Here is a 13,922-nt window from a genome sequence, read left to right as displayed (position 1 = left end):
CTCTTAAACTAACAGCAAAATCTTTCTAACCCAATGACTGTGGTTTAAAGATATTCTCTCAGGGAATGAAATCTGACCCAAGACTAGGAACGGGAACACGCACATGGCTTGCCTTGGAGAGCGGAGAGAAGAAGCCCAGCTCTTGGCCTTTGGCTGTTCAGGCTGAAAAGAAAATGGCTCCGGGAAACTCTCTGGTGTGTCTGGCAAAGTGTGCTCAGGCAGCAAAAGCCTTTACAAAGGAAAGTTTGCTGCTGTTTTCCACCCTTGTGCTGTGGCAGCCTGGTGCTGGCTTCGGTTCAGATATTCTAGGCATCGGAGGAGGTCTTCCTTAAACAAATCTGTTAACATTTTAGTTTTTGGGAGAACACAGTGCGACTCAGATGTAAATGCATCCGTTCATACTTCAGTCGGAGGCCGCTCCATCGCGTCTCTTCCCGGGGTCCCCACGTCCTTTCAAGAGTTAGATGGTTTGGTCTCATCTTCAGAGCTGGGCCTGCTTGTGTGTCCTCATGTGGTTCTTCCTGTTGATTCTTTGCTGTTAGAAGCCTCTCTGGGCAGAACACGAGGCTCTTCCAGCTCCTCGTGCTCAACGCTTTTTGATCCCCAAGGGTGGTAGGCGGTCGTTTCTCTTGTTTAGCATGTGATGGTGGATCCCAGCTGGAGCTCCAGTCTTTCTCTCCTTCTCTCCCCCTCTTCATCTTGCCTCTCTGCTCCCTGTTTCACGCTGTTACCTTTTTTCATTGCATCTGGGCTCAAATGCACACATCCTCAGGGAAGCTCTATCAGGGGAGTAGGAGTTTTCCTTTCCTTTTATTATTCTGCTCTTTCCATATGGCGCATGTTGGCATCCTGCTTTTCCTGCACATGGGAGTGTTGGAGGGAGGCTGGTGGTCATCAGTACACACTGGTGAGTCCTGCTAGTAACTCGTGGTTGAGCATGCTCTGAGACCTTTTTGACTGATGGTTGTTAAGTGGGTTGAATGCCACCCCTTTATGGAGACATTACCAATATATTTTTTTTTTCATTTTATTTATTTTTTCAGCGTAACAGTATTCATTCTTTTTGCACAACACCCAGTGCTCCATGCAAAACGTGCCCTCCCCATTACCCACCACCTGTTCCCCCAACCTCCCACCCCTGACCCTTCAAAACCCTCAGGTTGTTTTTCAGAGTCCATAGTCTCTAATGGTTCGCCTCCCCTCCCCAATGTCCATAGTACCAATATATTTTTTAAAAAGATTTATTTATTTATTTATTTTAGGGACAGAGAGAGAGAGAGAGCATATGTGTGTGGTTGGGAGTGGAGTGGTGGGGGATGGTGGGGGGGGCCAGATGGGAGGGAGAGGACACAGAACTTCGAGCAGAATCCCTGCTGAGCATGGAGCCTGATGCGGAACTTGATCCCATGACCCTGAGATCACGATCTGAGCCAAAATCAAGAGTCAGAGGCTTAACCCACTGAGCCACCCAGGCACCCCGAGACATTACCAGTATTATTGTCATGAGTTCCATATTCCACATATTCGATATATTTATTGGTTAGAAATAATTGGGAGAAATCTTTCCCCGTGTTGGTGGATATGCCAGTTTTTTCCCCTCTCAATTTTCACACAAATTTTAAATGATTGGTTGAGACTAATATCAGGTACATTTATATTCAGGATGATACTTGGTTTTTTGTGTGCATTGAAACTTTATCACTGTGTAGTGTTTCTATTTTTAATAATGTCTTTATTTTTTTAAAAATTTTATTTATTTGAGAGAGAGAGAGAAAGGGAGAGCTTGGGAGATGATCCCAAGACTTTGCACTAAGCATGGAGCCTGGCGTGGGGCTTGCTCTCACGACCTGAGATCAAGACCCAAGCCGAAATCAAGAGCTGGAAGCCCAACTGACTGAGTCACCCAAGGTCCCCAATGCCTTTATTTTTAAAGTGTGTTTTGTCTCACACAAATGTAGTTATTTTACAGTAGAGTTAAAAAACACGACTCTATTAGTGTTTTAGCTGGCAATTTTCACCCATTTCTATTTTTGTGATTATTGAATTGTTTCTCCCAGTGGATTTCGATTTGTCTTGTTTATTCTATGCTTCTTTTTCTTTCTATTTTCTTTCTTTTTTATCTTATTGAGTTAGCAATAATTGTTAGCAAAATTGGTATTTTAAAAATTATTTTTAAAATTTTGTTTATTTTTATTATTTTTTTAAAAAGATTTTTATTTATTTATTTGACAGACAGAGACCACAAGTAGGCAGAGAGGCAGGCAGAGAGAGAGGAGGAAGCAGGCTCCCCACTGAGCAGAGAGCCCAATGTGGGGCTCCATCCCAGGACCCTGGGATCATGACCTGAGCCAAAGGCAGAGGCTTTAACCCACTGAGCCACCCAGGCGCCCCAGCATTTTGGTATTTTTAAAAAATTTGATTTTCCCCTTTAATAGGACTTCACATAGTATTTTCCATTTTCTATGGTCACCCTTAAAATATTACCATATTTGCTGAAGCACAGTCTAAAATTCAGTAAGGATTTAACCTTTCTCCTTTAACCTTAACCTAACCTTTCTCATGAAGAATAGAAAGACCTTAGAATACTAATTTTCTACCACCTTCTCAGTCTGATTATCCAATATGTTAGCTTTTCCTGAAAAAAAAGCAAAAACCAAAACCAAAACCCTCAGATAATACTGTTACCATTCCACACAATGTGTGTGTGTGTACGCCTGTGTGTGCTTGCATACTTACCATTTGATTTGCTTACCATTCCTCTTTGCATGTTAGCTTGTTCTGGAGATATTTTCTCTCATGCTGAAGTGCATCCTTTCTAAATAAGTTCACAGATTATCTGCTGGTGGAAATCTCTCTCAGATTTATTTTTAAATGTTTTTTTCTTTAAAGATAATTTTAAATGATGCGCAACAATGGAGTTGTTCAGATCTGGAGAAATACTCAAAGTTACGTTGAAACCTTCTATCATTTCCCCACCATACAATATCAGTTATGATCCTGGCCCTTGGACAACATTACTTCTTTGGTTAAGATCAGAGCATGGAAAGATGGTCCAAAGTAAAGTCATTGGGCCCTGACCTAATTCAGAAAGTCAGGGCTGAAAAGCCAGGTTAGTAATGTGAGGTCAGAACTTTTACATCTTAAATGTTCTTAAGAGTTGAACTTGCTTTTTCTTGAAGTAGATAGTATATTAAAAATGTTGGTACACTTTCTCTTTCATGAACGACATGTTGTTAGGAACAAAGGGTCCTATGTTGGCAATCTCCAAGACCTCCAGGTTTGATGATTCTCTAGAAGGTTTCTTAGGACTCAGCATAGAGTTGTATTCATGGCTGTGATTTATTACAGGGAAAATACACAAAGCAAAATCAGCAGAGGGGAAAGGCGCATGGTGCCAGGTCCAGAGGACAGCAGACAAGCTTCCGGGGTCTTCCCCTAGTAGAGACTCACAGGATGCACTTAATTCCCCCAGCAACGGTTCGTGACAACATGTGTCAAGTGTTGCCAACCAACAAAGCTCGTTAGAGACTCCGTTCCCAGGGTTTTCACTGGGGGCTCTTCATAGAGGTACCTTATGTCTGGCAGGTTCCCAAATTCCAGACTCCCAGAGAGAAAGCAAGTGTTCAGGGTAAACCCTATTGTTTGTACAAACAGCTTGGACACAGTCTTATCAGTTAATGGTGGTGGGAACCCTCCCCAAGCCCAAGTTCTTAGAAATGGGCTGAGGGCCCACCATGTAAGCTGGCCTTTCAAGTACAGCACACAGGCCTGCTGTGTTCACTCTCTTCTGCGCGGGACCCGTAAGGAAACGATGATGTAATAACAGATTCTTCTGACACCTGAGTTCTGCTCTCACATTTTCTAGTTTGGGTGGAACTTTAACATGGTCAAGTAAACAAAAAGCTACAGAGGGAAGAAGTAAGTGCTCACGAGGGAGAAGGCTCAGACAGGAGTAATTGACCGGCAGTGTGGCAGAGGACTCGGGGGAGGCGGGGGGTTGTTTGACTTTGCGGGGCAGATGGGAATGAAAGCAGAGTGGCGATTGGTTCGAAAGAGCTGGCAGTTTTAATATTAGTAGACTTCTATAATGCTTGAGGTTTATATCTATTATTTAGGGTTTCTCAACCTTAGCAGTATTGGCAGTTTTGGACAGGGTTTCTCAACCTTAGCTGTATTGGTGATTTTGGACAGCATAAGTCTCCACCGGGATGGGTGCGGGGGGTGTTCTGTGCATTATGGGATGTTCAGCAGCATCCCTCGCCTCTGCCCCCAGCTGCCCACCCCACCATCTGCCCTAAACCACAGGTGATCAAAAATGTCTCCAGACCATGCCTGTTATCAGATGTCCTGTGCAAGAACCATGCTAACACTCGACTTACAATAAATAAATTCATAAAGACCTTACCTTCATACATCTAGTTGGCTTATTAATATCTCACATTTACAGTATTTTTCCATTTATAAAGTTCTTTTATGTGGTTCTGGCAACAACCTGCTGACTTTTATCCTCCTTATATAGATGACGTAAGGAGGCGCCGAGGTTAAGTCAGTTTGCAGTGCAGAGCAAAGAGAAAGTACTACTGGTAGTAATGGTTAATAATGATATTATTATTATCAATAATAGATATTTTATTAAATTCTTACTCTGAGCCAAACATTGTTTGAAAGGCTTTACAGGTGTTAATTTTGGAATAAACCTAAGAGGTGCAACCGTTATATTGATTTTGCTGATGAAGACATTGAGCCCAGAGAGGTTATGAAAGCTGCCACACAGCTAGAAGGTGGAAGATCCAGGTCCAAACCTGGGAAATTTGGCTTCAGTGCTCTTAGGGCCCCTGGGCTCTGGATAAAAAGTGAGGTCCTGGATGCTCACATTCTCGAGCGTGTTCTTTCTCAGAACCATGTCCGTGGAGGTTGCAATTTGCTTACAACTGCTTTTCTCAGCCTGACCAGCTCAGTGGTTTGCATATCACTCTTCCTCTATTCAAATCAGCGAAATCTCACAGAGATTAAAAAAAAAAATTAGAAGTCTCCTTTCTGCAACCTCACTTTCCTGTTTCAGATGTTGTCTTCTGTTATTCTCTTGATTCTTTCTCTTTTTGTTCTGATTATAGCATTTCACGGGAATCTCGGTTTATTGCAGCTGGCGGCCTGGTTTGATACACACATTTCATCCAATTCTTGTGTTCTTCAGCTAAGAGACTTCTGTTTACGACGCCTCCACGTCCCGCAGTATTCTCCCAGATCTACGACCAGCTCCAGTGTATGATGTGCCGCACTTCAGGAAATGTGTCAATGTGCCAATTCATCCACCTTTCCTTTTGTATTATTATTATTATTTTTTAAAAACTTTTTTCTTGGGTCTCTTTGAGCATCCATTTCTTGTGCTTTAATGCCTTCTGTCTTAAATTCTGATCCCTAATATGGACAAGGAGAAAACACACCTCCTGTAGGCCTGGTGAAAAAAATCTACCTTCATTAAGATTTCGATTCAAGGGGCGGCTGGGTGGCTCAGTGGGTTAAAGCCTCTGCCTTCGGATCGGGTCACGATCCCAGGGTCCTGGGATCAAGCCCCACATCGGGCTCTCTGCTCCGCTTCCTCCTCTCTCTCTGCCTGCCTCTCTGCCTAGTTGTGAAATCAAATAAATAAATAAATCAAATATTTAAAAAAAAGATTTCTATTCAAGACATTTATTTTCCAAAGACTTTCTATCACCATTTAAATATAGTATTTAGAAAGAGCTAGGATTAACTGTATGGTACCATCGGTTAATTTGCAGGTGCTTTGCTTCTCTGTACCTATGATCCCATGAGGGACAACTGGGCCCTCAGTTTATTTCCGCATCTGGCTTTCTTTTTTTCTTCTTCTCTAAGTGTGGTGGTAGGTGGGGAAGAGTTGCGATGATAACTTCGGAGCGGAATATTATTGTGTTAGTGTAGACGGATGTGACTATATAGACACGGTGTTGAGAAATCCATTATATTACTCACGATCCCTAGTAGTTTCAGATATAAACTCCTTCCTTCTCCCAGCATTTATTATTTTGGTTATTAATATTAAATTGAACTTTTTCTTCTAGGTCAAAATTTTAGATAATTTCTTCCCATTAGGCATCTTATTTTTTTTTAAAATTTCTATTTATGTATTTATTTTAGAGAGGGAGTGGGGGAGGCGCAGAGGGAGAGGGAGAAAGAGAATCTTAAGCTCGATCTCACAACCCTGAGTTCCTGACCTGAGATGAAATCAAGGGTTGAACACTTAACCCACGGAGCCACCCAGACGCCCACTGTTATGCATCTTTAGACAAAGTTACGGGATGTATAAATGAACCCACCCTTACAGAATCATTACATTTTAGGGTTGGAAAAGTGCAAAGTATTGCCATCTGTTTCTAGTCCTCCATGAAATTGCGTGGCCTGTTAGGTTCGCTTCTGTGGCCACCAGCTCGTCTTCTAAAAAAACCAAAGCAACAGAAGCTTTTCAGTTTCTTTGCTTGTCCTCCAGTGCAGCCCTTGGCCCCTGAGAACTCAGTGTGGTGTACCAGAAGCAGACTTCGAAAAGTGGTGTTTTATTTCTATGCACGTACTATTTAAGTTCAGAACTGTCACCTTGTCTCACGGTCACATCAAATGAGGAGAAGACTTAGATGATTTTTCAGGAAATGATACTTCAGGACGGGCAGTATGGGTGGTATGGGCAAGAGAAGTTTCGTCAGTCTCCAAATAGAAATGATTTTTGCCTGGCATGGATGAACTTCTCGTGCCCATGGAGAAGCTGTTACAGACGGTACCTACCCCACCCACGTTCACTTGGCCATCTCAGGATGCTGTTTAATTTAAAATTCTGCTTAGTTTAAAAATCATGTCTACTTAAAAAATTCGATTTACTTTTTAATTAACCAGAAATAAGCAGGATCAGGTTGTCCCCCAATGTCTGGCCCCCAACAGGGTTAGCCTGTGGTACCACAGGGTCTCAACGGGCTAAACTTCCTGAGAGTGGATTTGTGCATTGTGGTGTGTTTAGGAGATAAAATCAATAGACTTGGCAATTGATTGAATGTGTGAGGAGGCGTGATTATCCCCAGGTTTCTGGCTTGGGCGATGGGCACAAATGAGAGTGGATTTTAATTACCACTTTCAAAGTAGCACTACTCCTGCTTTACATCGTGATCTGTTAATATCTATGAAGCTGACGCTAAGGTAGGATGACAAAATTTAAGTTAGCGTTGTAGATGCTCTAGGAAGGCAGGATAATTATGTAAAGGTTTTCGAAGGATATTGATTAAAATACTTCAAATGTGTTCAGCAGGGGTGGGGTTTTGAGCTTCAGTTAAATGGAGTCTTTACTTACATGGGAACATTTAGTTCCTAAAGAATGCTGGGAAAATGAGGCAATGATGCACATTTCCTGTTGTGAGTCTGACTCCACAGGACTACAAAATATCTTTAATCATGATTTCCGAAGTGCTGCGGTAACTGTTGGAAGGACATGCAAAGTTTATTGGCACTGACCAGAGATGGCCCCCTTAGCCTTCTCAGGGGAAGTCAGGAATGGGAGGCTGGAAAGAAGGGTCTACAAGGAGAGTGAGGTGGAGGGGACTTTTGAGAAACCATAGTAAGAGGCACAGGGTGGACGTCACCAAGGAGAGGGGTCAGAGAGGGAGGGAGTTCTTTGAGGGACAGCTCTGAGCGCGGTGACAGAGTCCCAGCAGGTGGCAATACCCGTCCCGTGTCAGCTGAGCGTGGGGAAGAGGCAACCATGAGCCAGTGTTTGTACCCTTCCTCGCACAGAGGGAGCAGATGCCCTCACTTGGTCACGAGGAGGGCCTGTGTGTTTGCATGTATGTGACCACCTATCACACAGCATGGTGAAGCTTTACTGTGCTTGACCACGGGCTGTGGTCACATGGCTCACTCTTTTTTTTTTTTTTTTTTTTTAATATTATTTGAGAGAGAGCGAGACAGAGAGCATGAGTGGATGGAGGGGTAGAGGGAAAGGGAGAAACAGACTCCCTTGCTGAGCAGGAAGCCCGATATGGGACTCGATCCCAGGACCCTGGGATCATGACCTGAGTCGAAGGCAGATGCTTAACTGACTGAGCCATCAAGGTGCCCACACAGGTTCACTCTAATCTCCCCCTCTCTCCTACCTTTCTTCCTTCCACAAATATTTGCACAGATTATTGAAGTCATATGAGGAGCCAGACTCTGGAAGGTGCTCAGTGTGCTCTGACAGGAGACAAGATGGCCTGCTCTCGCTGACACAGAACTTTCCTTGTTCTTCAAGACCGGACATGTCAGTAGGGGCATGCAGATGAATTTAAGAATTACAGCAGGAAGGAAAGTACCTTCCAGGGCCCACCAGGGAGGCCAGGAGGGCTTCCTGGAGAAAGTGACATTCGAGGCAAGGCCTGGCCGATGAAGAGGAGTCAGCCAGAGAAGCGGGGTGTGTGAAGGGGTGGGTGTTCTGGGCCGGAAGAGTGGCCTGTGCGGGAAGAGGTGGGAAGGACAAGGGTGAGCTCCATGGATGGAGCATGGCAAGTGAGCAGAACAACTGTAGAGGGTGATTTCGGGGCAAAGAGGCCTGGACTTTGTTCTCCGATCACTGGGAAAACATTGAACAGTCATTCTCAGAGGAGTAATGTAATCAGGTTGGTATTTTAAAATGCTTGTTTTGGCAGTTTGGCTTGGAAGGGGAAAACTGGCAAGAGTTACAGTTACCTGAAAGGAAAATGTGGCCTATCGTGAAAAATGCATTGTGGTGTGTTTAGGAGATAAAATCAATAGACTTGGCGATTGATTCAATGTGTGAGGAGGCGTGATTATCCCCTGGTTTCTGGCTTGGGCGATGGGCACAAATAAATGCAAGAGAGAAAAAGAGGGAGGACCTTGTCTTGGGGCTGGGGTGGGGTTTGGGACAGTTGGGTTTCAGACTGGTGAGTTTATGGTGGGTGTGGAACATACACAAGTGGAAATGCCAGTGGATCTGGGGTCCAGGAGAGCCTGCTGGGCTAGATTTGGGAGTAGTCGGCATGTATGCAGAGATTACCCACAGCTTCCTGATGTAGATGAGAAGAGAAGAAGCTGTGTTAGAACCCTGAATGGGGGTGGGCAGACAGGAGGAATCCACGGGAGACAGAGAAGGGGCAGCCAGGCCGAGGATGTGCGGTGACATAGAGACCAAGAGAGAGGACATTTCCGGATGGAGCAGCAGTCCAGCAGAGGAGACAAAAAGATGTCTGTTGCATGTGTCCACAGGGAGTGATTACAGCTTGCCCAGAGAAACTTCTGGAAGCAGGAGCTAGAAGCCAGAATGCATGGTGTTGAGGAGAGAGCTGGAGAGGAGATGAGCAGGGGCAGTGAGTTTAGGCCTCTTCGAAGGAGAGAAGAGAATCCAGCTCCGCGGGCTAGAATAGTGTGTGGTCGGAGGGAGAGGTAGTAAAGGTTAGGAGAGCCTTGAGCATGCTTGGGTGCTGATGGCAGGCAGTGAGTAGAGAAGCCGAGGTTGGAATTTAGGGAGGTAGTGGGGTGACGGGTGACAGAGGGTCCTGAGAATGGAGAAGGGAAGGGGACCCACAGTAATGATCCAGACAGGGGTCCAGCCACGTGGAGAGACACCTCTTTGCAGCGTGATGGGAGGGAAGGATAAAGCAATGGGTGCTAAATCATCACTTTGCAACATAATATTTTAATTACGTTCTTTTAAATCATTTCTCCACAGACACTACCCCAAGCAGTCCTTCACTACTGTGGCGGATACACCTGAAAACCTTCGCCTGAAGCAGCAAAGTGAATTGCAGAGCCAGGTAACTTCTCGCACGCCTGTTTTTGTTCCATCAGCCCTAACGGGTAGCCACAAGGCCACCCTTCTGAGATTCCACCCTTGTTCTGTTCCTGCCCGGTCCCTGGCCGGCGACCGAAGGCAGACCCGGGAGGGCCTCCCCGGAGAAAGCGCGGCACATCTGTTGAATTCCTGGGCTCGTATCGTCCTGACATTCCTGGTTCTGTTATTCACATGGGACTAGGGCAGCTAAATGAGTTCTGGTCAGAGGAAGTGTTTCCCAACACTATTGATTTATTTGGTCCTAAATATTTAAAAACATTTTATAAATAGCTTTTCCACACCGCATATGGGGGGGAGAGAAGAGGTGTTAACTTGACCCAGTTGTAGTGCGTGTGGGGCTCACACCCTGTCTGTGTATCTCACACCAGCCACGAGCTTTGTTTTCATCCTGTCACTTTATTCATATTTCTTTCATATGTCACACTGACAGCATGAACAAAGATTAGAACACCACAGTTGGCTCCCACTCAACCATTTTGGATGCAGACTTGCCTTCAATATGGTGAAACACACTGGTGAAGACTAGGGATTTAAATGGCAGTATTTTCTGCAAGGACACCCCGTGTCTTAAGAAATGCAGGGCGTTCTCTTTCAGAGAGGTTATCTTGCCTGCCGCACTGTGGGAAGACGGTGAACAACTAAATTGCAGCCCTTTGGTCAACCGTGTAGGAAAACCCCACCAAGGAGAGGGGAGGGAAGGCTGAGTCGTGGTCCCCCTTCTGCTGCTCAGGGGTTGGGTCCTGGGGGCAACCACTCTGATTCTTTGTGCTTCTGGAAAGTGAGACCGTCTGTGTTATCTGGTCTACCTGTCTTGGGAGGCTGTAGGTATCAAATAGGTGGTGAGGAGGGAAAGCATTTTGAAAAATGAACAGATTATAGGACTATGAAGGCTTCTCATTTTTATTAGGGTCCCTGAAAATCCTTGCTATGAAAAAAGGAGAATTGCAGACTCTGCAAAGGGAAGAGGAACCCGGCTAATAGGCTTTGAAAATGCCAGTTGTGGCTATTAAATATTAGCCGTTAGCTCTCAGTTGTAGTGGATCTAATTATTCCTTTGCAAGCTTATGTGTTCACAGGGGACATTGTGGTTCCCCCCACCCCCTTTCTGGGGGTCTTGGGACCACTTCCCAATCCATTTAGTTGAAGGAAGTAGAACTCAAAGTGGAGTTTGCTGTCGGTTAACAACACCACGAAGACTTGGTTGGCAGTTAGTTTTTGGTTTTGTAAAATGCTAATTCTTGTGTGCTAAGCCATTAGTTCAAAAAATTGAGTGCTGGCCAAGGAGAGGCAGTGTTGCAGAGCCGGCAAGAACACCCCTGCTCATTCACACCGTGGACGGTGCCAGGACTTGGCTCCAGTCTGTGCAGATCCAATATGCCTTTCTTCTCATCAAGTTAGGATTAATTAGATAATTCTGGAGAAGTACTTCAAGCACATTGGAAAACAGAACTAAATCAAGCAATCAAATATTTGTTTCCTGCCTATTACATGTCCTTGTTCTGTGCAAAAGAATTCATAATTAGTTAATCTTCCCTTCCCCGAGCTCACAGGGTGTGGGAGGAAACAGGACTAACATAACCTTTTTCCCCCCTACATGCCCAGAAGGCTATCTTTGAAGTACAATAAAGATTCCAAAAGGGAGGGATGAGTGTGGGTTGGACTGATTGGTGGTTCCTACTAGAGGTAGATTTGAGTGGAGCCTTGAAGGTTGAGAAAGGATTGGATTTAAACATTTGTCTCCTTCCTTGGAAGGCATACCGCTCCCTTCGGGTTCCATTAATGGTGACAGGCGGCTTGAGCTGGGCCCAGGAACAAGCATTTACTGTTTTCCTCCCATGTGCCTGACTCTGGAAATGCAAAAAGAAAAGGAACTCCCTGCTTTGTAAAAGGCTGATTTGATTCTGTGTCACAGAGCAGCCTGTAAGCTTCAGAAGGTGCCAGTAGGCTGGCAGGACAGAGCTGATGCAGGGCGGCACCAAGCCCTGTGGGGTCTCCAAGCAGTGGTCAGTGGAGGCATTGGATTCTCCCCCACATTTTGTTCCATTGTCATCTCTAGAAAGACATACAGGACTTCTTCAGACAGACAGTTTGGGGAAATACAACTCAATCCAAGAAGCACATGCTGACCATGTCCTATTACAGTGAACTGTGCGGGGAGCACTGGAGACATGAAGGAGCCATCATCATCAATGTTGCTATATTCTGGGCATAGAATTTTACATGTATTGTCCCATATAATCTCAAACAGCCCTATGAGACACGTATTTATGATTATTATCCTTATTTTATGTATTTTATTTTTAAAAGATTTTATTTATTTATTTATTTGAGAGAGAGAGAGAGAGGGTGAGAGCATGAGTTGGGCAGGGGAGTGGGAGAGGGAGAAGCAGGCTCCCCACTGAGCAGGAGCTCCAATGATCCTATGATCCTGAGATCACGACCTGAGCCGAGGGCAGATGCTTAACCGACTGAGCCACCCAGGCACCCGTGTTATCCCTTAGATGAAGCACTCAGCCTTCAGAGACTTTCGATAACTTGTCCTTGCCAACTTAGTAAGGAACTGAACTTGGAATAGAACCTATGTCTGTGAAGCCCCATTACCCACGCTCTTAACCAGTGCTCTGGTCCCTTTATTCAGAAGGGAACCGAAAAAGGAGATCCATAAACAAATAGTTGTAGCTCAAGGTTATACTGCAGCGTATGCAAAGCTAGAGTTTTGCATCAAGTACAAAAGTCACTCATAGGAAGAAGTCCTCCACCTCTTCCTCCTGCCGTTATTAGCAGTGGTATTTTTCTGGGTGGCAGATGAAAACACTTCTGTAAGAGGATTTCTGCTTTTGCAAAGGCATAGAGAGGTATCTACCCAAATGGTAATATTCATTAATGGCGATTGATTTAAATTTAGCATTTAAAATAACCTGATCCTGTGGTAGAGTGTTTTGACATCAAGAAATCTGAACTGCCCAAAAGTTTTGGTGGAAAATTGACTATTAACATTTTATTTCCTTGTTTGTAGTTATTCACAATACTAAGTGAGTCAAATCTGCTCCAAAGTTTGGAGATTCTGAAATCCTCTTTTAGCATTGTTTGGTTAACACTATTTCTTTTCTTTCAGTTCATTAGCTTATCAAATGAGCCAAAATGAAGGAAAAACAAAAACTAAATTGCGGTTTGACCTAAAAAGTTATTTATAGATATGCATTGTTAAGTTCTCTTTTTTCTTCCTTTATCTTTTTTTTTTTTTCCCTGTCTTTTTGAGAGGGTTGTAAGCACTGCCAGAATTTTTTCCTCTAAGTGTTAAACCCTCTCAAGCTTTTTTGGGATTTATATTAGGTGCCAGATTGTCATAATAAAATAGTGAGAAATATTGGAAAATAAACAAGCAAACCATGAGTTAGTTTTTTCCAGCTGGTGTTAGGCAGTGGTTTCCAGGCATTCTCCCGCCTACAAACAACAGGTGCCCGCCCACTTGGCCAGCCACCAGCTGCAGTGGGACAGGGACTACCTTGGCACCCGCCAGTGGCAGTTGAGCTGGGTGGGTGGGAGTGGGTGGGAAGAGGGGGAAGCACTTCCATTGTCTCTCACTCTTTATCACATATCACGGGATGGACGGCTTCAAAGAAATAGTAAATAGTGGTTTGGCACCCCTACCGGCCCACAGTAGCCCACACCACAAGGAGCAAAAGCAAACCTCTACTCCTCGTGGTGTTAGTAACATTAGGCTTAACCTGTGGGAAATCAGGCTGTCATTCCTGCAAGTCTGGGGACTGACCTAATATCCTCTTCCTGTAGGAAAGTGAGCCTGGGGTTCCAAAGCCTTGCCTTATAAACCAAACTGGAATAGGGACTCTTTGTAGGTTGGAGAATCCCTAAAGCTTAAAGAGTTGAGTGACATGAAAAGCCCCTTAGGAGAAACATTTTCTTGATGTATTATTTTAATATTATGCTGTTGCACACATTTCCTTTTTCAGGCTGTGTAGCATACTCTTTCTGGAAGAACAGACACAGCTGTTTTGAGTGCCTGGATCAGGAGTCTGCAGATTTCTTTTTTTTTTTTTTTTTTCCAGTGATTATTTTT

The 13,922-nt window shown here is 44.4% G+C and overlaps 1 protein-coding gene across 1 annotated transcript in view; it reads left to right on the top strand.

Annotated features, from left to right (window-relative positions):
* Positions 1 to 13,922, top strand: part of NEBL (nebulette) — a 362,472-nt gene that overhangs the window by 109,876 nt on the left and 238,674 nt on the right. The window contains exon 3 of the mRNA XM_046011516.1: positions 9,722 to 9,806. Within this exon, the coding sequence (XP_045867472.1) occupies positions 9,722 to 9,806 (85 nt within the window). The remainder of the gene's footprint in view (positions 1 to 9,721; positions 9,807 to 13,922) is intronic.

This window comes from Meles meles, chromosome 7 (genome assembly GCF_922984935.1).
Source record: "Meles meles chromosome 7, mMelMel3.1 paternal haplotype, whole genome shotgun sequence".
Classification (NCBI taxonomy): Eukaryota; Metazoa; Chordata; class Mammalia; order Carnivora; family Mustelidae; genus Meles; species Meles meles.
Note: the sequence above shows the minus strand (reverse complement) of the source record. Positions and strands in the feature narration are given on the sequence as shown.